The 24,296-nt window shown below is 41.3% G+C and overlaps 1 protein-coding gene across 3 annotated transcripts in view; it reads right to left on the bottom strand.

Annotated features, from left to right (window-relative positions):
- TPX2 (TPX2 microtubule nucleation factor) overlaps positions 1 to 24,296 on the bottom strand; it is a 47,087-nt gene that overhangs the window by 7,672 nt on the left and 15,119 nt on the right. For 2 of the 3 annotated variants that reach the window (XM_028524766.2, XM_036009682.1), the window contains exons 5-13: positions 20,484 to 20,610; positions 15,018 to 15,146; positions 14,020 to 14,142; positions 12,792 to 12,913; positions 11,683 to 11,834; positions 10,520 to 10,691; positions 8,244 to 8,385; positions 7,378 to 7,594; positions 239 to 331 (exon numbers count right to left, since the gene is read on the bottom strand). In XM_028524766.2, the coding sequence (XP_028380567.1) occupies positions 239 to 331; positions 7,378 to 7,594; positions 8,244 to 8,385; positions 10,520 to 10,691; positions 11,683 to 11,834; positions 12,792 to 12,913; positions 14,020 to 14,142; positions 15,018 to 15,146; positions 20,484 to 20,610 (1,277 nt within the window). The remainder of the gene's footprint in view (positions 1 to 238; positions 332 to 7,377; positions 7,595 to 8,243; positions 8,386 to 10,519; positions 10,692 to 11,682; positions 11,835 to 12,791; positions 12,914 to 14,019; positions 14,143 to 15,017; positions 15,147 to 20,483; positions 20,611 to 24,296) is intronic. The other variant, XM_036009683.1, reaches the window with a different exon arrangement.

The raw sequence follows: 24,296 nt of genomic DNA, 5'->3' as shown, positions 1-24,296 counted from the left end.
CCACATTACAATGCTCCAATAAGTCACAAACAGTTACCACTGCAAGACAGAAAATTCATTCCCTTACCAACAACTTTGCTCTTGAAGGAGCAAAAGTGATGATCAAATGTTTAGGCCCACTGTTCAAGACAACCCTGGCCAAGAATGACTGCCTTTGAATCCCATGAAGTTGTAAGAAAGAGTAATGCTTAGGTTGATTACGCAGAAGGAAGAAGAAACCCCTGTCCCAAGGAATCACCTCATTGTTGGTGGGCATTCGGATTCTGTTCTTTAATGCAAAGGCCGGTGATTTGGGCACGGTGATGGGAAGTACTTTCTTTTCAGGAACACCCTGGAAGGAATAAGCAACTCAGTTAGACATCCCTCAACCATCTCCACTAGCTAAGATTAAATCCCCCTCTTAAAGGGAAGATCATAACATTAAAAAAAAAAAAAAAGCTAGTATTTCAGAATGTCACCCAACTAAGACAAAATGTATCTGATCTGCAGTAAGTAGTACCCCAGAGGTGGATTATTGTGATAGGAGAATGGCAAATAATAAGGATATAGTTTGAGTTGTATATTCAGTAAAAATAGAATTCATCAAAATCTTTTTTTCCTGGTATTTATGGAAAACACTCACCACAACAGAAAATAAACTAATGCCAATATTTTGTTGTTTCTGTTCCTTTCTATAAAAATAGAAATCACTCAAAAACAAAATAAAAATATAGTCTTTCCATAAGCGTTTTCTGATTCTCATAGAATTTATACTCTATCATGAATCTGGCAATTAACAATAACTACAAAATGTTATCTCTTGGGCTGTGGTTTTGAATAAAGCGTATGACCAGACCAGCTTTAAAAAAAAACCCTCTCACATGCTGATGTTGCCCCGTCAGCTTCCTGTTCCACCTCCTCCCTAATGCGTCACTGCCACACCGCGGGCTGCACCTCTGACGGCCTATACCATTCACCAGCCTTCTCGTCTCATTCATCCAATCTGTCCTCTGTATACAGTCAGAATTATTTTTCTAAAACACATCTGATAACGTTACTTCCTGACTTAAAATTCTTTAAGGGCTCCCACTGCCTACCTACAACGGTATAATAAATGCCTCGGCATGAAGTTCGAGTCTCTTCATCAGCTGGTACCCTGCCTGACTCTTCAGCCTTATCTCTTGCCCCTTCTTATGCATGACCCTCCAACCACAACGAACTGCTGGCAGCTGCCAAAATGTAACACTGGTTCTCAACTCAATACCTTCCTTGTGTGTGCTCTCTCTTGGCCACTTAGAAGTACTTAACCCTTCTTTTCAAGCCTCCCCTGAAGCACATCTTCTTTATAAAGCCTTTCAAATAGATCTCTCCAACTCTCAGAACCTACAGAACTGACCCCTCTCTCCCCTGTGTATAGTTCTATCTCAGTACAACCAAAACCCCACTGAACTGGTTTATCTAGATGCTCGTTTCCTTGTGTAAGCCCGTGAGAGTGGGGACTGGTCAGTCCCTAGCACCTAACAGATATCTTGGCAACTATAAGGCCAAGCATTCAGTAAATGTTTGTTGAATGAAAGTAGTAAGAATAACAGAATTTATACTGTAGACTCTAAGACTCTTAGACTCTTCACTCACATCTTGGGAAACTTCTCCTTAATCCCAACAATGCTGCAACTGCCCAAAACGTGTTTAGGATCTCTCTTGGAGTGGCTTTTAAGGCCAATTTTTGGGCCATTCAAGGTAGTCACTCAATCTTTATTTTTAATTAAACAAAATAGTTTCCAGACCTATTACCTTGGACCACTCTGAAGTTTTGGTTCCAAATGACTTTACACCAGCTTCTAAAAGGAAATTAATCTTTGAAATATGAAGCTTTGCCATCGCTGAAGAGATCCAAAAGACTGCCATAGGATTTAAGACAAATGGCTTTTCCAAAATGCTTTGCACAATACCAATCATTAGAAAAAAATTATACCCCACCAAGCTGACCAATATAAAGGGCATGCTCAATCTACTGTGAAAGTTCTTACATGTTCCCTGAATGAAGCCAAGATCTCTACCATAGTGAAACCCGATATAGCAGAACTTGTAATCTGAGCAACAAAGGTCCATGAAATGGGATTTCAAATAATGCTTACCATGAAACAACAACAAAATCCACTGTTCCACCACATTCTAGACAAGCAGGCAGCAGCCTCTTACCTGAACACACCCAGGCCGTGTGGGGACGAGAGAGCTCCAAGCAGGGAGCCAGAGACCTGTTCTCGCCCACTCCAGTTCCAACTGCTACAACCTGAGGTACATCAGACAGCCTTCAGACCTCGAATTTTTGCTTCTTTCCATTAACAAAGGATCGGAAATAAATATCTGAGGGCTCATTTCATTCTAAAATACTGCTTCTTTTCCTATTTTTCTCCTCACTCTAAATCCACTTAGCAGAGACACGTGCATTTTAAAGATCTTATTTCTTTATTTTTAGAGAGAAGGGACAGGAGAGAGAAAGTGAGGAAAAGAAACATTGATGTGTGAGAGAAACACCGCTTGGCTACCTCTCACACTCCCCCAACTGGGGAGCTGGCCTGCAACCCAGGTATGTGCCCTGACCTTTCGGTCTGCAGGCCAGTGCTCAGTCCGCTGCGCCATACACCCAGGGTGAGGCATGCACTTTGAAAGAAAAGCAATGGAGGCCCTGGCCACATAGCTCAGTTGGTTAGAGCATTGTACCAATACCCCAAGGTTGTAGGTTCAATCCCCAGTCAGGGCACATACAAGAACAAACCAATGAATACATAAGTAAAACAACAAATCAATGTTCCTCTCTCTCCCCCTTCCTCTTTCTAAAATTAATTTTAAAGATAGAAACCTCTAATAAGCAAGCCATGAAAAGAGATAGTTACCAGTGGGATCAATCTTCACAATTAGTTGGGAGAGAGGGAAAGGTGATTTATGAAAGTCAACTTTGCAGCAACTATCTACCCACGCTCCATAAAGGAAACTGGGTTTTTAGAAACAAAAAAGGCTTCTTGTTTTATTATTTTAAATTTTTTTAGTTATAAACTCCTTGAGGGCAGTAATGTTGCATTGGCATTCCATTGCATCCTCCAAGGTACCTAAAGAAGTAATTGTTCCATGAACATAAGGCTGATTAATTTGTTTGTAAGTCAATCCACTCTACCAGGCAGGCTGTGAAAGCTCTAACCACCAGGGCTGTTTCACATTCCACCTCTGAACTTCCAGGGTCCGACACAGGCCAGGCACACAGGCCGGGCATTTCAGCTTGCACTGTCACTCACTCACTCACGCATCCCGGGCTGGAGTGCCCATGCTGTGATGCTAGGTTCTGGGGACAGAGCAGTGAGTGGTGCGGATATCCAGTCTCTCTCTCAGGGAACTCACATTCTACTGGAGGAGAGAGAATGAAAAGTAATGAATCAGTGATTTCTTGACTTTCACAAGTGCTCTGAAGAAACCTAGCGAAATCTGGAGCTAAAGTATAATGGGGGCAAGCACATCTCCCTAACACATAATATACACCCAAGTCCCCAGGGACCACTTCTTAGGCTTGTCCCAGAGCAGTTAGGAAATTACTGCGTAACAATGTTATCTAAGGGAATATGGGGGGTGGGGGTGGGGAGGGAGCCTACTGGTCTCCCCAAGTCATCCCTAAAATATCACTGCTAAAATTACTCACTGGCCTCACCGACACCATATCCACCTCTGTGGTGCCCCAGCTCCCCCATTGGATGTTGGCACCAAGTTCACATTTCACACCCTGGAGCTCCAGGCTTTCATCACTCCCCCTCTCCCCCAAGAGCCCTTATTTCATCCCCACCTCGTGGCCCACTGCTGCCCAAGCCCGTTGTCTCCTTGCCACCTATCAACCACAGGTGGGGGAGCACAAGAAACAGCTTGAGAACAGAGAGAGCGAGCTTCAGGACCCGAAGGACATGAATGAGGAACAACAGTGGCAGGCAGACCAGCTGTATTTGGGCTCTGGGAGGCAGGCTCTTCTGTGCTACTATAAAAGCCCAGGACTAGACGCTAAGAGACCCGATCTCAGTTCTGCCACCAGCTTTCAAAAATGGGCAAGCCACACTCCTCCTCCATAGCTTCCCTTTCTAAAAAATGAAGAGAGGGAAGGAGAATACACCTAGTGTCTCCTGCACTTTGCTCTTCTAGAAACCAAGGGTTGAAGTGAAATCACTGGAAGTTTGAGAAAGCTGCAAACAGCTAGTGTCAAATTCAAAAACTATTTGCTGAAACAGACAATGATTAACAGCATTATGGGATAGAATGAGAACGCTTAAGAAGATGCCAGTTCAAGTCCTGGTTCTACATGTTAGGCACCTCTTAGTGTCTCTTTCCTCATCCAAAAACCACATAAAAACAGAACCTACCTCTTCAGAGTTATGAGAAATAATTACGATAACCTACATAAAACACTCAGCACAATGTCAGCATGCAATAAGAGTTATTACTATTAACAATATGACCGCTCATGGTGTGTCAGAGGCTACATCTTTCACAGGGCTCTCCCATCTATGCTGCGCCTAACAAATCAAAACCTCCAGGGGTGGGGCCCAGGAATCTGTTTACGTAATAAGATCCCCAGAGGATTCTGAGAACCAGCTGGGCTTGGCAAACACTAGCCTGCCTGCCGCATAGCACTTCAATTCACTCGCATACTTACTTAACCTACTGCTTTGTTGATCTGTTTATCCAGAATTTTCAACGAGGCATGACCTGGTACAACACTTCTCTAAGATCTCAACTAACTCCTAATGAACTTTAGCCCCCCTCCCTCATTTAACACTTCCCCTGAGTGTTTCCAAAGTACAAGATTTTCCCCATCAATGTTTCTAAAAGTGGGGTTCAGGTATGACTGGTGATTTGGAAGAGAATGTTAGATGAAATATACTTTTTTTTCATACCCACATTTTCTTAAGAGCCTTCTATTTTATTAAACAATGCTCCAAGAGTATGGACCCTGGAAACATACTACCTAGATTCATATCCTAGCTCTGGCATTAGCTAGTTTGTTATCCAGGGCAAGTTATTTAACCTCTCTATTTCCCAACCATAAAATGGATTGGTAATACTACCTCTAGTGTTTACCACCTAGGGTTAATATGAGCATTAAGTAAGTTACTATAGAAAGAGATTAGAATAAAACCTGGTACATAATATGATTTAAGTAAGTAGTAGCTATATTGTTATTATTCATGGTAAAATGTACTGGTTTCCCATTTACATATAGATTTAAATGTTTCCTTTAAAATCACTTTAAAAAGCGATTGATCTTAAGAATATATAAAGTTGTCCTGGCTGGCATAGCTCAGTGGATTGAGCATGGGCTGCGAGTCAAGGGGTTGCCGGTTTGATTCCCAGTCTAGGGCGCATGCCTGGGTTGCGGGCCAGGTCCCCATGAGAGGCAGCCACACATTGGTGTTTCTCTCCCTCTCTTTCTCCCTCCCTTCCTGTCTCTAAAAGTAAATAAATAAAATCTTTATATATATATAAAAAAAGAATATATAAAGTCAATATTGGTATATGAGGTACAAGAATATAGAAAAAATTGAAAGAGTGATATGTAAATTAAATTTAAAAAACCAAACACTTGGAGCAAGGGGAAAAGGCAAGAGCTTGGAAGATGTCATTAAAAGCAAGGTGCCCAGTGAACGCTACAGAAAGCCAGAGAAATTCATCTTCTTGTCTGGGCCTTGGATGCCCAGTGTGTAAAAGGAAAACACTGCACGAGCCCCTCTGGCTCTTGGGATTCTGAGGTCTGCATATAAACCTGCACTCCCCTTGTTCTATGCAGAACACTACTCAGTGGGGGGTGGTGGCCAGGGTGGCAACAGCTCTTACAGACTACTCACTTGGGTGGGAAGAGTTTTCTTAAAAGTTGGTATAACAGCCTTGGCCAGTGTGGCTTAGTTGGTTGGAGCATCATCCCATAAACCAAAAGGTTGCGGGTTCAATTCCTGGTCGGGTCACATACCTAGGATGCAGGTTCTGTCCCTGGTTGGGGTATTTGCGAGAGGCAGCCAATTGATGTTTCTCTCCCACTCTCCCTCCCTCCCTTCCCTTCTCTCTAAAATCAATAAGCATGTCCTTGGGTAAGGATAAAAAAATAAATAAAATACACAATTCACTTGGAAAAAAAAAGTTTGTATAACACAGTTTAACCTTATAGTACCCATGCATCTTAGTAGAGAAAAAAAATCATGATAGAAAAGAGATCTCACATGCAGAAGGCTCTCAACTGACAAGATATGAGGTGGAAGAGGGTAAGAACCACTTCTAAGCATCATCATGCTTTTTAAAGCCCGGAAAATAAAACTTCCAATTGCCTCCGACTTAGTAATAAGAAAACAGAATAAACAAAAGCTAAGTACCCACAGGTAATACAATGGTACAGTTTCACTTGAATCGGTGGTGATTACAAAAGGAAAGCAAAAAAGAGGACAGGAAAACAGCGAACCCACACCGAGGGAAGAGGGGACTCCCTCATCTGCAAAAAAATACACCTAAAACCCATGTCTGCACTTACACAGGTGCTAACTCCACTGCTTCTCCTTGGACCGTGGCATCTCCTCCCCACCATCAAAAGAAAGTAACCCACTTCTCAAATCTAGTTTCCAGTTGCTCCTCTTGATATGTAGACTTTTTCCCAGCTTACCTGGCCCGCTCACAGTCTCCAGCAGCTGTCCCATGTTTCCCTCTTCAGGCCTTCTTGGTGTCCCTCCCACTGCCTAGAATGCCCCGTGAGTCTGCCTCACTTGCACTGCCACTAGTCCCAATTCTACTGCACACCAGAGAGGCAACGTAGTGACATTTTGGGATCATGGCCTCCGGAGCCAGACTGCCTGAATTCTTACCCTTGCTCCACCATTTACTAGCTGAGTGTCAAATGCCTCATCTCAAACTGCTGACAATTAGGGTAAACAACCTGGAGGGGCCCTGGTCTAAACAAATGGTATAATACTCAAGGAGGGCTTAGAGCAGTGCATGTGCTGAAAGTGTCAGTTATTGTGATGGTGACAACATGATGATGATAAGGACAACCACAACACATTGTCAAGGATCAGGTCAAATGCGTCTTCTTCCCCAAATTATTCCCTAAAACCCCTATCCAAAAAAAATCACTATCTCCTTTGAATTCCTATATAGTTTTAACTGTCATCTCTCTTAGAACAACACTTCTGTCTCATTTTTATCCGTGTTGTCTCCCTTATGGGATTTTGTCCCCTGAGGGCACAATCCACCTCTGATATGTCTCCTTGTCACCTACAGCTCCTAATACGGTGCCCTGATCACAGCACCCATTCACCCGTGTGTACATGGGTGGGTACTTGGTCACGAGCAGGACACGCTGGCCAGCATGCAAGGCCTCACCACAACATCTTCCAAGATCTTAGTCGGGCAAGGTCTGGAATGAAATTCAAAGTATTCATCCTCTGATTTCTTCTTTGATTCACGCTCCTGGATTCTCTTCTCAATTTCCAAATCAAAGCCAATGGGCTGAGTGGGCGGTTTCACAGCTGGCTTCTTGGGCAAGATGGGCCCACCTTCAAGAATTCTCGGATCAAGTTCCCGTGCTTTGAATTTATATCTGTAAGGTGAGAGTTTAAATAATAACCACAGACATAAAAAAAGTTAATAAAATGAAAACTACATAAACAACAAAGGCCAAAACAGAAAAATAATAATCATTAAGCTTAGTCATTATGTAGGGCAAAATTTCTCTCCATAGCCATTATCTTTACCTCTAGAACAAAGAATAAATGAGGAAGGAAGTCCCAACATTCCCATCACTTTAAAAACTGGAGTTTCTCTTCACAGTGGAAGCTCTCCCCCTTCTCAAAAGCAGCACACAAAGAAATGGAAGAAGGATACAGGAGACACACTCCAGTGATAACCCCATTCAGTTCCGGTTTTCTGCCTTGGACAATGCCCGGGGTAGTCACGAGAGGGTGGGGTATACCTAACCTAACCTCAGAGGACACTCCCTAACTGGAATCATAAGCAAGTTCTCCCACCCCACTTCTGCATTAGCTTTTCACCAGTTTACACTCCAGGACATCTCCACAGTCCCACTCCCGAGGCTTTAAACAAAGAGGCAGGGGCACAGCCTGCAGAGCCAGTAACTCGGACACTGTAAGTTCCCATGGCACGAAAACAGCAACTGTCCCCTTACAGAACTGAAAGATTAGGCAGGCTCTTGGAACTCTTGCTCTAATACCGCCGGTGATGGTACTTACTGTTGCAGTTTCTCGAGCTCCTCAGCCTCCTGATCCGCTGAACTTTTGCAGGTCACGGGTCTTGTGCGCTGTTTGGTGAGCAACACAGGAGTCTGTGGGTCTCTGCAAATCTTGGCCACAGCAGACTTGGAGGGTAACAGAGCTGTAAACCGAGACCACAGACATTCACCTGGCTCCCCAAGACCCCAACCTATAGGTGCTGACTCACCTTGGCAGCCAAGATGCCCAACCACAGATGCCCCCCACACTCAGCACTGCCCACACCAGTCAACCAGACAAACATGCAGTCAGAGGTATGACGATGGTGGCCTTTGCGTAAACTCTACTATGACCTTCTGAACATAAAGACCACCAGTGTCTAGCGAATTCCTTATCACTGGACCGGCCTGTACTCACCACTCACCTCCTATTGGCAATGCCAACAAACTGTTTTGTTCGTATTGACAAGTAAGATTTTTATTTATTCTAGCTTTAAAATGAGGCCTTTCTAAAGACCAAGTAATGCTTCCTAATTTTATAAGCTCCCTAAAAGCATCTGTATCAAAGTATGAAGACTACCTCTCACAGAAAGACACATGGAGAAAGTAAAAAAAAATGTTAAAGCATCAATATTAAGACCATCACCCAATGTTACCCCAATAAATTCAATAAACATTGAAAAAAAAGACCACCACTACCACTCAGAGAAAACATTGATTTGCCTGGTCGGGGGCGGCCATGTCAGTTTTCAAAATGATACAGAATGAGTCATCTGATTTAGATGTATAAGAAGGTAGAATCTAAATCTATTTCTTTTACAACTAAGCAAGCCTTCAAGTATACATATAACCATTATTCAGCTTTAACTATTAAAAGTTTTAAATAGCCCTGGCTGGTGTGGCTCAGTGGACTGAGTGCCAGCCTTCAAACTGAGAGGTCCCTGGTTTGATTCCCAGTCAGGGCACATGCCTAGGGTGCTGGCCAGATCCCAACTTGGGGTCATGCAAGAGGCAACCCATCAATGTTTCCCTTGCACGTTGATGTTTCTCTCCCTATCTTTCTCCCTCCCTGACCCTCTCTCAAAAAGTAAATAAATAAAATCTAAAAAAATTTTTTTTAAGTTTTAAATAAAAATTACAGAATGTGATTTTTATTTCTATTTGCCAGGACTGAGATTTGAAGAACAGGACATACCAAACTCCAAAAGTCACATATTTGATAAGTAATGTTTAATATTTCAATTTCCATTAGGTTAAAAAAATTTTATTATTTTTACTAGTATGAAATTTGACAAATAGCTATGAGAAGAACTAACAACAGTATTAAGAAATGCTGCACTTAAAGGAATTTGTCTGCCTACCCGCCACCGCACTGAACGATGCCTAAGCAAGGGCAGAAAAACCGACCTCCAAAGGCAAACCACGAGGTTCTGCTTTGTCTATAATGCTTGTCTCATACTCTGCACAACTATTTTACACCACTTCTATCTGATTCTCAAGCTTCTTTACCTCCCTTCTTGTAGTAATTCTTTTCATAAAAGTAGGAGCTCTTAGATTAGAATCCTCTCATCTGTTTACTACCAAACCCACACCCACCAGCAGGTGCACTCATGGCTCTCACTCGTCCATCCTCCTTTCAAAGAACGTTCACTTCACCTGTGCCAGGGTCCCTCCTCTACCTGCCTGTGCAGGGGTTTCACCACTGGTTACCTTCTTCTTCTGCTCTATCCGCAACGTCTCGGTATGCAGACACGCTCAACCCTGACATCTCCCTCCACATTCTTAGCACTTACAATAATTTGTAATAATCTTTTTATCTCTCTCACTGAATTAGAAACTTAATGTTGAGTAGCACCAAGTCCATTCTGTTCACTTCTATACACCCAGTACCCAACAAAGTACCAGGTTTGTGGTGGTGAAAAATGTGCTGAATCGCTGAACGAAAAGCACGCAATCTTAAATGAGTGGGATGCTTCCTTTCCTCTAGGTGAGTAAACGCACTGGGACACTCTTGACACACAGCAAAGACATCCTTGAGGTATAAGAGCACATCAGGTAACCCTGGTTCCCCTTGGCCCATTATGACCAGGGCGAAGGTGGCTGATTGGCATGAAAGTGGACAGAGAGCTGGGTGGTTTGATACATGCTCAACAACACGGTAGCTGTCCGCCTGTAGGCATGTGCCATAGTTTAGTTCAAAAACTAGGATTTCAACTAAAGCTAAATTGTGCCTAAGATGTAAGCAAAAGGAATTTTAGGAGATACTCCAGCTAGCTATGATACGAGTAAGAAACTTACTAATATCATCCTTCTTGCTCCTCAGGTGATATCTGTTAGGGGTTCGTTTATAGAAGGCTTCGACCTGCTGTGCAAGAGGCACGTATGAAGAAGTTGTTTCATCAAATGTCCTCTTCTTTCCTTGGGACAGGTTGAAAGGCTTTATGATGGTGCATCCCTTACTCACTTGGGCCTGTAAAGAAAGAAGTTGTTCCCCAAATGAAACGTTTATAAATGCTCAGATGTACCATGAGCCATGCCTTCAGCAAGATCAAAAGAAAGAGAGCCCACAGAAAACCAGGACCACTATACTCGGCCTGGCAGTCCTTGAGCACAAGTTATAAGCAGTCTAGCCCATCTTTTTCAAAAAGGAAGAGAGGATCTAGCACTTAGCAAATTGTCCTATAAAAGTACATAAAATGATTTTTTCACAAGTACGTTAATGTTCTGAAGCAATTGAAAGCAAATCTTCTTAGAATTAGAAGGGGGGAAAAAGCTAAAAAGGCACCCTACTCCCAATCCCATTTAAAAAATTGATAGGGCTTCTGGTGGTGGACCAGGTCAGGCAGCTGCCTGAATCAGACTCTCTCACACACTCCCAAAACCTGGCAGTTAAAGAAGTCTGCTCCTTGGACCACTGACTTGGATTAAACTGGTCTCTTACTGGAAACAAAACTCTTCCAGAACCTACATCTCAAAGAAAGCAGCACACCCCAGGGATTAAGACTGAAGACTGACTTCAATAAATGATGACTGCAACTGCAAGTAGAGATTCTCAGTACTAGAATTTTTACTGTTTTTGTTAGGGCTCTGGTAACAAAACTGCACAGGATTTGAGTGGTCTGCCCCAATCCCATATTCCCCATAAATGCTGTTATATTTTGTACACTTTGCAAACCCAAGGTTTTTCAAGAATTTTTGTAATAGCACAAGCTGTAACAAGCCTGTGCTTACCCATAATTCTATGTGTTTTATGTATATTCTCAATTCACTTTCCACAGTAACTTGGCAAGATGGTTTCCAGAGAGACAGTGATTTATCCAAGATCACAGAGCTAACAAGGGACAAAAGAGAGGGTTCAGATCTTAATTCAATCTTATTGTTGTAAGTAGTGACCACAAGTGCCACAGCTGAAACCCTCACTGAGTTAGCAGTAGGAATAGTCACCTAGTTCACCAACTTACAGGAGATGGAGGATGCTTTCGCAGTTCAGACATAAAGTTTGCTTCCTTGTACTCCTCCTGGTTCTGAGGCTGTGGTTTGATCCGCTCGTCCGTGCGGAAGTGGAAGTTGACTGCTTTGGTTACCTGGCTCACCGATTTCTTCACGGGTTGCCCTGAGAGAGGAGCAGAGTAAAACACACAGGTAACACTAAGAATACAGAATATTAGTAAATCCCCTTTTACCCAGGCCCTTTGGTCTTTCTATTACCACGGATCTACCTTTGTTCATTCTCTACATATAACCCAATATTTGAATCAGTCCTCCAAGAAACCGATATAGATGCTTATTCATTGAGTCGAGACTGTTGAGTTTGAGGTCCTTCAGTCAGATACAAACTGTAAAGAGGTAGCAAAGGAAAGAAAAATTCCATCTCCCGGATGTGGCCATAGGTCTGAAGACACAGAGTAACTAAAAATACTTCAGGTAAGCGAAGCTCTCAGTTGACTTTAAAAGCACATCTAACTAAATATCACCAAGAAGGAAACCCTATAAACCCCAGAGGTGCCTTTTCCAACCCAGTGAGCGGGGTTTCACGCCCCCACCGGCAAGAACTCTGTGCCAGAGCAAAGAGGAGCCCTGACACCTGCGGCTCCCTCTGCCGTACGGGCACAACTGAAGCCATTCGGCTTCCTCTTCCTCGGCCTAAAATAAAGTGGGAAAACAGCAACAAAAAACTGGCCTGCCAAACTGCTTCATCTTCTGCCTTAATCCTAGTCCCTTTTATCTTTTCTAATTTAAAAAAGAAAAAAAGGAAAAAGGGAGGAGAAATGTATTCTACTTGAAGAAATGAAGGAAGCCCCCCCCCCCGCCCCCACAAGGCCTCAGACGACGGGTGTGACAGACACGGAGGAACAGTGCGCCCTAAGAAAGGTCCGACGCATGTACCGAGTTCTAAGGAATGGTCATCAGGATATAAATGGTGCCCGGGACCAGCCCTCTGAATAAACACACTATTTTATGCCAACACCTGACCGAAAAAGCCTTTTTTGCCATAGAGACTTCCAGACACCCCACCAAGGTTTACGAGAAGCGCCCCTCATAAACTAGACCCAACCGGAGCCACACTGACCTGCTCCTGCGAGAGCAAGTTTCTTGAATTCTTCATTCTTTCTCCGCATCTCCATCACCTCCTGCTGCATTTTCATGCTCTTCTCCAACTCTTGCTCCTCAGTACTTTTTAGAATCTTCTGCCTAAAGGGCAGATCAATAGAGGAGTTAAGAGAGGAGAGGGAAAAGAGGCTCAATGGTTCAAACTAATCTAAAGGCATTATGTAGATTAGATTTTAAACCTGAGATAAAATAGTCATCCAAACAAAAGTGTCACCTAATAGATACTTAATTAGATAACCTATATATACACGGATCTTCTAAATCAGATTTTCTGCCGCACTCAACACACAGTAAAAGTTCCAGTTATCATAGCCATTCTTAGTAATGAGAACATCACTAAGCCCACTTATAAACAGAAAAGGAAATGGACAATGTACCCAAGAGGAAATATGGAAAAGATGTTACATAACAATAACATACCTGTTGTTAGCAATCAGGTAAATACAAATTAAAATAACTGGATGCATCAACAACATATCAATTAAATGGGGAACATTTTTTAAAGTAAAAAATGCAATGCAGATGAGACAAGGAAATAAAAATATTCAAAGCTAAGAGCACTGTAAATTCATACATTCGTTTCAGAAATAAAATTGGCAATAAATATGGCTATTGAGCCGTAAAACTAGTCGTACCCTTTGACCACAGAATTTCTTCCTTTACCCTGAGCCTACCCAAAAGAAAAGGCTCCGCCTGTGAAGATGTTCAGTGACTTTCACAACAGTAAAAAATTGGAGACTGCATTTTCAACAATGTTTAAATATGAGAGGGTATTAATAAACTATCAAAAAAGGATAAATGTGAAGATTTTATAGCAGTACAGAAAAAAATCTTAAGTTTCACAGTGAGTGAATAAAGCAAATCCAAAGGATATTTACATACTGGTTGTGAAAATATGTATTTTACTTGAATAAAGACCAGAAGGGAGCTTGGCAAAATACAAACATTTGACTTAGGTAGTGAGAACCTTTGCTTTTTCTGTTTGTATTTATTTTTACTTGCTTTAATAGCATATTTTTTCCATGTTTAAGACTTGGGCAACCACCAGGATATAAAACAATTCACCTCACCGTGATTCCAGCCTTAGGAGTTTCCCTAGCCCCACGCACAGCAGACGGGCTACAGACGTGCCCCCGTGTAACTGTGCTCCGCTGCCTCGCACGTGTGAGTCCAGGAAGGAAGCCTACCTCACGGGTGGTACACCAGGCACAGCATGTCTGCCCTTGGCTTTCTCTGGGGAAGACTCGTTCTTTCCACCCATATCTTGATGAGCACTATCTTCCTCTTCTGGCTTCTTCTTATTGTTAGAGCTTGAGTTCAAAAGAATAAAAAATATCCTCTTAATTCCCTAAAGCACACCCTGCTCTAGCCTACTCCCCAAACCTACCACATATGACTTCAACTTTCACACTCTTTAGGAAGACAAACATGCTTCAACCACAGGAGTCTTCCACGAGAACCATCAGACCATATACACCGCTGGCTACAATGGGTAAGCTTTAAGAACACCAGTAACAGTCAGGGTAACAGTGCTTGGGTGATGGTTCATGAGGATGGGACTGATTCCAACTGCTCATCATCGAATGCACCAATGGCACACAGCTGCCTTCCCAGTATGTGTTCCATTGTCCGTCTTCTCAATAAAGCCCCAGTTTGATTTGGGGCGACAATGCAAGAAGGCAAAAGCACTGTACTCAGTCAACAAGCTCTACCGCAACGAGGAGGGACCCGTGCCACAGTCAGACAACTGAGACACAACCACGGTTTCTGGGAAATATTTCATTTTGGTGATATGGGTGCCGCCCCTCTTCCTTTGCCTTCTTTTTCTCTCGAACATGGGTGTGATCTCTAGAGATACAGCACCTCTCTTGTGGCAGCAAGGCAAGAAGCACAAGGAGGGAAGCTAAGAAATACAGAGCAGCCATCTTGAGCAACGAGCAAGAACCAAAAGCTGCGTCGCAGAGATGCTGCCCCAGCACGGCTCAGCTGCTGCTCCAAAGCCAGCAGCAAACCTCCGTGAAGCAAATAACTAACTATTCTGTAAACCGCTCCAGCTGGACAGATAAAAGACAAAGTACATTCCTGACTGATAAAAGTAAGAGCACCATATATTCTGCTGGCTCTTAACCACGGGGGCAGATGGGGGTAAAAGCTGTGCCAACGGACAGGAGCTGTGGCTACTTACACTCTCATTCTTTTGGAGGGTGGAGTTTCACTGGTGATTCCAGGATTAGAACATCTCTTAGCTGTCGTTTTTATGGGGCGTTTTTCTTTCTGGGCCAAATTCTTCCGAGCAGAGAGTCTAACAGATCTTCTGTGGTGGAGGAATTGACAAAATTTATCTGAAATAAATATATCTACTACTACAGATATGTAAATGTTCTTCAGAAATATGTCACATTACAAAGGGCTGTGAAAAGTTTAGTGATATTATTCCCACTCTGAAAATCTAAGTTCTTCTTATCTTACTGATAGTTTTTGAAATCTCATCAGAAAACATTGGTACTTAAATGCACTGGTGTTTGTAAACCAGACCTCAATAAAGCTAACGTTCTTTTTTAAGCCACAGGCAATCACCTAGTAGAATTCCCTCCTTTTATAAGTAAAAATAAAAGTCAAAAAAAGATGGGGTGACTTGACCAACCCTGCTACATAGCTAAGTGCTGTCAGAATTGAAATTAGAGATCAGATCTCCTACAAACTGACATTTTCTAATTTTTCTTTCAGCACATCCCCCTTTTTGTTAAAATATAACACATACCAAAAAGTGCACCAGACAAAAATTAAGTTATATTACAAAATGAAATCACCACCTGGTCTAAGAAACAGAACATAAGCAGCAGCTGCCTCCTTGACTTGTTTTATAGTAATTGTTACCTTTTGTTTTAACCTTTTTACCACATAAGCGTGCATCCCATAAGCATGGCACATTAGTTAGGAAAGAAACAAAAATAAATCTTTACAGTATAATCAGACTGCTGCAAGTATTTTATTCTGTCTGGTTTATTTCACTGAACATTCTGTTTGTGAGAGTCAATCCAGACTGATTCATGTAGCTTTGCTTCACTGTTTCCAATGCTGCAGTCACTGCAGGAACGTACCGCTGTGTCCAGTCGACTACTGATGCCCTCATCTCTTGGTGCATACGTACGCACATTGCTGTTGGGTATGTTAAGTTGTACGATTGCTGGGTCATAGCACACTGGTTAAAACACCTGAAGTTGTTTTCCTAAGTGCTTGTACCAATTTGTGCAAGTTTATAAGTCTCTTCTGCCTCGCTCTACATCCTCCTGAATACTAGGTGTTATCAAATGATTTAATTTTAACCATATTAGTTGCTATGCAGTAGAACTTCCTTGTGGTTTTAATTTGCTTTTCCCTGATTAACAGTGAGACTGAGCGGCTTTTCATGTTTATCGGCCATTTGGTTATCCTCCTTCAAAAGTGCTAGTATTTCGAGTCTCTTCCTGATTATCTATGGGGTCAAGCCTTTATGTCTTTTTTTAAAAATCTTTATTGTTGACCCTATCACAGATGTCCCCCCTTACCCCTCCTTTGCCCTCCTCCACCGAGCACCCGCACCCTGCTCTCCTCTGGTTATCACCACTCCGTCAGGGTCTATGGATTAAGCATCTACGTTCTTTGGCTAATCCTTTCACTTCCTTTCATCCAATCTCCTCTCCCCTCTCCTCTTGACAGTTGTCTGTCTGTTGGTTGTTAATCCTTTTCCAAATGATTAGTGTAGGGAGTCTTACATACTATGAATATGAGCCCTCTGTAGGTTTAATCTGTTACAAATATCTTTCCCTACTATGGGGGTTGGCTTTTTAGTCTCTTTATAGTATCATCTGATTACATAAAGGTACTCAAATAGATCAACGCCCCTCTCCCATCCCAACATGGTCAGTGTCTTTCTGTGTATTCTATTCAAAAAATCTTTCCCCATTCTAAGGTTATAACTATATTCTCTTATATTTCCTGTCCTTTCTTTAAATGTTTTATTTATTTTTAGAGAGAGGGGAAGGGAGGGAGAAAGAGAGGAAGAGAAATATCGATGTGCAAGAGATACATCAATCAGCTGCCTCTGCACACCCTGAACTGGGGACCTGGCCTGCAACCCAGGCATGTACCCTGACTGGGAATCAAACCAATGACCTTTGAGTTTGCATGCCAGCGCTCAATCCACTGAATGACACCAGACAGGGCAATTCTGTATTTCCTTGTATGAATTTTAGCTTTCACATTTAGATCTACCACCTACCTACAACTGGCTGTTTTATATGGAGTGAGGTAGAGGCCAAGTGTCATTTTGTTCTGTTTGGATAGCCATTGTCCAAGTATTTAATGAAGGGAACTTAAAAAAAAAACTTTCCCCACAGGTCTGCAATACTATATTTCTTTTTTAAAATATATTTTATTGATTATGCTATTACAGTTGTCGTATTTTCCCCCCTTCACTCCCCTCCACCCTGTACACCTCTCCTACCCATATCCCCCCCTTTAGTTATGTCCATGTGTCATACTTATAAGTTCTTTAGCTTCTACATTTCCCATACTATTCTTACCCTCCCCCTATCTATTTTCAACCTACAATCTATGCTACTTATTCTCTGTACCTTTTCCCCCTCTCTCCTCTTCCCACTCCCCTATTGCTAACCCTCCATGTGATCTCCATTTCTGCAGTTTTGTTCCTGTTCTACTTGTTTGCTTAGTTGCTTTTGGTTTTGCTTTAGGTGTGGTTGTTCATAATTGTGAGTTTGCTGTCCTTTTACTATACATGCTTTTTCTTTATCTTCTTTTCTTAGATAAGTCCCTTTAACATTTTATAAAATAAGAGTTTGGTGATGATGACCTCCTTTAACTTGACCTTATCTGAGAAGCACATTATCTACCCTTCCATTCTAAATGAAAGCTTTGCTGGATAGAGCAATCTGGGATGTAGGTCCTTGCCTTCCATGACTTGGAATATTTCTTTCCAGCCCCTTCTTGCCTGTAAGGTCTCTTTGGAGAAATCAGCTGACAGTCTGAGGGAACTCCTTTGTAGGTTACTGTCCCCTTATCTCTTGCTGCTTCTAGGATTCTCTCCTTCATTTTTACCTTGGCTAATGTAATTATGATGTGCCTTGGTGTGTTTCTTCTTGGGTCCAACTTCTTTGGGGCTCTCTGAGCTTCCTGGATTTCTCGGAAGTCTATTTCCTTTGCCAGAATGGGTAAGTTCTCCTTTATTATTTGTTCAAATACATGCTCAATCTGTTGCTTTTCCTCTTCCCCTTCTGGTACCCCAATAATTTGGATGTTGGAACGTTTAAAGATGTCCTGGAGGTTCCTAAGCTTCTCCTCGTGTTTTTGAATTCTTATTTCTTCATGCTTTCCTGCTTGGTTGTTTCTTGCTTCCTTCTGGTCCACTCTATTGTTTTGAGTCCCAGTTTCCTTCCCTTCACTATTGGCTCTCCATAGTCAATACGTAGTGAAAAACCTGCATTTTTTCATCTAATTTGTGCCCAAAATCAACCAATTCCGTGAGCTTCCTGATCACCAGTGTTTTGAACTGTGCATCTGATAGATTGGCTATTTTTTGGTCGCTCAAAAGGATGAGTCCTGGGGACTGATCTGTTCTTCTGCTGTGGAGACAAGTCTCTCTCTCCTTTTTTTTTTTCCGGTCTGGTTGCTCTTGTTACGGTGAGGGGTGGAGCCTTAGGTGTTACCCTGGGCTGGGCACCCCAGTCGCTAGATTATGACGTTGTATGTGGGGGCGGGGGCGGGAGGGAACAATGGCGGTAGTTCCTATCTCCTGGGATCTCAGTCCCTTCTCTGGGATCCTGGGTTGCGCACTCTGCCTTGGTCCACAATCGCCGCCTCACTGGGTCCGCCAGCTACTGCTTGCGAACTCAGGGTCCCCCCCGCTGCGATCTTGCTCGTCCCAGAAGGCTTACATGCTCCCAGTGCCTTATGCATTCAGTTCTCCCCGATCTCCGTGTGCCATGACCCACGCCCGCTCCTCCTCAACGGCCCTCCTACCGGTCTGGATGAACGGGTCTACTTCAACTTCTTGGCTGTCCAACTTCCATTCAGATAAATTCTCTGTCAGTTCTGGGTGTTATTCTGGCTCTAAATTGTTGTTGTTCTAACCTTGGTTGTGCGTGGAGGTACGGTGCGTCCACCTATGCCTCCATCTTGCCGGAAGTCTCTGCAATACTATATTTCTCATATATCATTTCCACACATGGGAAAGTGAGTTTCTGTTTAATTTCACTGGTCTCACTATTGTGATAAAGCAACACCTCCATGGAAAAATTATTATTACAGACTAAGGTCTTGTTGACTTGTAACTGCTGTGTTAAAAGAGTTTTGACCATCTTTCCACCTACCCATCTACATCATGTGAAAATAAAATAGTAGAGAATTTATATGACCGCCTACACCATCCTATTCCATCTACTGTTCCTTTCTAGACTGGGCATCTCTGGACCAAGACGAATCAGAGATCTGAGATAATGGCACTAATGTTTTACCTCTTACACATTTTCATAACACGGTATCACTTACAAAGTACTTCCACATGTTATCTTATTTGGACCTTTCTTACAATTAGCTCCTTTATTCTTGGTAAACTGAGGTTTCTGAATAGTAAAGGGTAACTGACTTAAAAAAAAATCAGGTCTTCTGACTCTGACAGCAACTATGATCTTGCCATACCATCATTTCCAAAAAGCTTTCTGGAATTCAGTCAGGATGAGGAACCACTTTAGCAGTCACACATATACACAACACAGAGAAGCCACGGCACTAACACTTTCTTGGGTTCTGAAGGAATCTGTGGGACGCTAGGTCTCTTTTCCATATGCCCCACCTCACAATCTAAACTTGGAACAGAGACCACAGAATCAACCGTGTCTCTTAAAACTCCTGTGACAGATACCAGGCTGGTAGATTTCACAGAATTCTTTGATTAAAATGGGCTTCTGTACCAGAAAAGATTAGTATAAGTGTGTGATACCATCCTCAAAAGTGATACTCTTATGCCAGCATAAGGCTTTACAAAGGGTAATTTCATTACATCTGAGCAATAACATTATAAATATCCTGTCACTCCTCTTCCTTGAGGATAGTCTAGGTGATATCCAAGTATAAAGCAATAAACACTCCTGTATTTTAAACTCTGGGTGGGTGGCAATTACTAATGGTGAAAGCTTTGAGATTGCTGGCATGAGACTGCAGGGTAATCTACCCATCCATCCATTCGTTCATTCATAAAATATTTCTTCAGCTTCTGCTCCAGCCAGGCACTGTTAAGCACTAGAGATACATGATACTTGCCCTTATAAAATTTATTTACAACGGGGTAAAAAAAAATCTGTCAAACAGCCACAAAAATAAATGTAAAATTGCAACCCATGTTGATGGTGCAAACAGCAAGAGCTCTGGAACCGAATCAATCTGTTTGAATCTGGCTCTGAAATAGTTTTTACCTTGCACAAGCAACTCAGTACCTCCGAGCCCTTATCTGTAAGACCTACAACTCATAAATGTTATGAAGATGAAATAAGGTAACATAAGTCTAACAAAATATGGGACACCTCTTAAATGCTCTGTCCAGTAAGTAGTCATTGAACATCATTAATATTACCACCAACTTGACCCTGAAACTTACCTCTGAGCCTCGGATGGAGTATTTCTTGAGGTGGTTCCCTTGACTTTCAGGGAAGAACAAGCATTTGAGGGAATGGACTGTTGCACCAGATTCTCTTTTTCTGATTCTTTGTAATAAGTGTTATCAGCTGCAGGAAAGTAAAAACTAGTCGGCACTCAAATCCCAAGAAAATCAGTTGGAAATAAGATATACAGGATGGGACGAAAGTAGGTTTATGGTTGTTTGTATGGGAAGTAATACAATAATTAACAAATAAAAATACAAGAACTGTTTCATGTGCTCACAACTGTAAACCTACTTTTGCCCCAACCTATACATATGACTTACTACAGAATTCTAGATTGAAAATTTTATGTGTGTACATATACAGCCCTCCTAAGCAGTGAAACCTTTATTTCCAGTGAAACGTTCCATAGACAACCAATTTATAAAAGCTACTTGAGTTGAGGCAGAAAGTATCCAGGGTCCTGCCTAGTGCTAGCCTAAGGCACCACCTCAGAAAAAAAAAATCCCAAAAGATAAAACTTTAAAAGCTTCCCCAGAGAAAAAGAAACCACCTAAGATGCAAGGAAAATATGATAAGCTGAATTCCTTATCAGTGACAGGATGTTAGAAAATAAAAAACAAACTAACAAACAATGCCTTCAGAGTAGTCAAAAATGTTTTTTACTCTTCAATTCTATATTAAATCAAACTTTCCATTGCATATGAAGGAGGAACAATGACCTTTTCAGACATGAGAGAACTCAAGGTCCTCTTCTCCTGCACCTAATCTTGGGAAGCTCCCTGAGGATGTATTCCAGCAAAATGAAGGACAAATAAAAGAATACAAGAAATAGACATACTATCCAAGAAGTAAGTCAGCAAAGACATTGAGAAGATATTAAGAAAAATAATGTCCTCCCCCCAAAAAGCAGTTATAACTTCCAAGGATGATTGTCCAATATGACAAAATTTAAGTAACTGATGAAGCTCAAAGAGAATCGACCTGACCTTGGTATCAGGACCATCTCTACGTGGCCCCAAGGCTCTAACAGTGGAGCTGAGGAGAAGCAGGGAGAACAAAGAAGGAATGCAGTTGCACATCCCACTAACTGACCTTTCATCGAATATATTTACAGAATCACAATAATGTAAATATTGCTGATACAACCATATCATCATGCAGTATGGGCATAGCCGAAATTTATAACAGTAAGAGTTCAAAGATGTAGCAATTGAGAAAGGGGACTGGGTATAAGGGTGGGAAGGGGAAGAAAACATTTTATCATTAAATATTATGATGTTACCACAGCCATTATGAAACAGAAAAAGAGAAGAAAAGTGCTATGAGAATACTGAGGAAGGAATAGTCAAGTAAAGACTTCATGGAAAAAACAGCATTTGACGGTACAGCTTATGAACTGAGCCTCGATAAAAGAAGAAAACGCTGCCCTGGCCAGTGTGGTCTCTCTTTCTCCCTCTCTTCCCCTCTGTCTAAATAAAAATAAGTAAATAAATAATTTTTTAAAGAAGAAAACTCCAACTATATAACAGGGGAGAAAAGGTCATGAAAACACATTTCATGCATTATTTATTCCAGGGAATATAATTTGACTCATTCCCAGAAGAATGTTTTTAAGGGAGAAGAAAAAGACAAAGAAACAAAAAAAATGATAGCATATTATGTCAAGGCTACAATAGAGGCACTTATCCTAATTAAAAGGAAGAGATGATTATATTAAATTTTAAAAAGATGTGCCAGAAGGAGAAGAGAAAGAGCAAAGAATCGTAAATCTATTTGAAAAAATAATGAAAGAAAACTTCCCTAATTTGGTGAAGGAAACAGACATGCAAGTCCAGGAAGCACAGAGAATCCCATACCAGATGGATGCAAAGAGGCCCACTCCAAGACACATCATAATTAAAACGCCAATGGTTAAAGATAAAGAGAATCTTAAAAGCAGCAAGAGAAAAGAAGTTAGTATGTATAGGGGAGTACCCAAAAGACTGTCAGCTGGTTTCTCAAAAGAAACTTTGTAGGCTAGAAGGGACTGGCAAGACATACTCAAAGTCATGAAAAGCAGAGACCTTTGGTCAAGATTGCTTCACCCAGCAAAGCTGTCATTTAGAATCAAAGAGCAGATAAAGAGCTTCCCAGACAAAAAAAAAAAAAAAAAAAAAACTAAAGGAGTTCATCATCACCAAACCATTATTATATAAAATGTTAAAGGGACTTATTTAAGCAAAAGAAGATCAAAGCCATGAACAATAAAATGGCAAAAAATACATTCAACAACTGAATCTAAAAAAAACAAACTAAGCAAACAAGAAGCACAGAGACAGAATCACAGACACAGAGAGTGTTTTGATGGTTGCCAGATGGGAGGGGGATGTGGGGAATGGGTGAAGAGGTGAGGGCATTAAGAAGTACAAATAGGTAATTACAGAATAGCCATGGGGATGTCAAGTACAGTATAGGAAATGGAGTAGCCAAAGAACTTAGACACATGACCCATGGACATGAACAATGGTGGGGGAACTGCCTGAGGTAGTGGGGGTGCTAGGTGGAGGTGGGAGTGAAGGGGTAAAAATCAGGACAACTGTAACACCATAAGCAATAAAATGTAATTTTAAAAGGGAAAAAAAAATAGAATCCCTTCAGTCACTGAGGGTCAATCGCTGCTCAGAGTTGGCCCACTCCCATGTTCTGTGGAGTGGACTATCATTTAATAAATCTGCTTTTTCTCATTCTGCTATTAAAAAAAAAGTAAGTACAAGAGAAATGAGAAATTGGAGTAAGATCAGTGGATTGTTTATCACATTGCAGTAGTATATAAATGTATCAAATCCAGTTATACTCCTTAAACTCATACAATGTCAATTAATCAATTGATGTCATTTAATCAATTTTTTTTTTAGAAAAATGAGTCAAACAAAATAACAAAAGGTAAATTAAAAAGTAGTTTGAATGGAATGAAAATGAAAACACAACACATCAAATTTGTGGGATGCCACTAAAGCAGTGATCTTCAATCATGTGCTGCAAGAATTTTTAAAACATGCAATTCCTGACTGATTTAGTCAGGGGCACTGATCTCTTTTCCCTTAGATTGACAAATTCAAAAAACAACAATAGCCAGCAACACAACAATAGCCATCCATTGTGAATGCCCCATCTTGAACCATAAATATATAGGTCACATAATAAAGTTGCATTTTATTGGTCATGTCACATGATAAGGTTGGGTCCAACTGGTTAATTCTTGGTACCAGAAATCCTTATATGCAAGTATAGGCACCTGACTTAAAAAAAAAAATCATTTTGGAACAAAAAGGATAGGTAATTACTTTTTTTTCCTTTTGGTAAATCAATCAAAATTATACCTATTTTCTCTCACATCAGCAAAAAATTATTTTTTGGTGTGCCACAGAATTTTTGCAATATTAGTTTATTAGGCCATGAGATAAAAAGAGGTTGAAAATTGCTGCACTAAATGAGTATTTAGGGGGAAATTTACAATAGTAAACACATTAAAAAAAGAAAATCTCAAATCCATGACTTCAGCTGGCACCTGAAGAAACCAAAGAAAGAAGAGCATATTGAACTCAAAGTAACTAGAAAGGAGATAACAAAGGTCAGAATGGAAATCTATAAAATGGAAAACAGAAAAACAATAGGAAAAAAGTCAATGATAAACTGACCGTAGTGATGGCTGCACACTACGCTATGAACATACTGCAAGAAACAATGAAATGTACACTTTAAGTAGGTGAATTATATATGTAAATTATAGCTAAATAAAGCTATGACTTCAAAAAAATTATTTTCAA

The sequence above is a fragment of the Phyllostomus discolor genome, chromosome 9, assembly GCF_004126475.2.
Source record: "Phyllostomus discolor isolate MPI-MPIP mPhyDis1 chromosome 9, mPhyDis1.pri.v3, whole genome shotgun sequence".
NCBI classification, from domain to species: domain Eukaryota; kingdom Metazoa; phylum Chordata; class Mammalia; order Chiroptera; family Phyllostomidae; genus Phyllostomus; species Phyllostomus discolor.
Note: the sequence above shows the minus strand (reverse complement) of the source record. Positions and strands in the feature narration are given on the sequence as shown.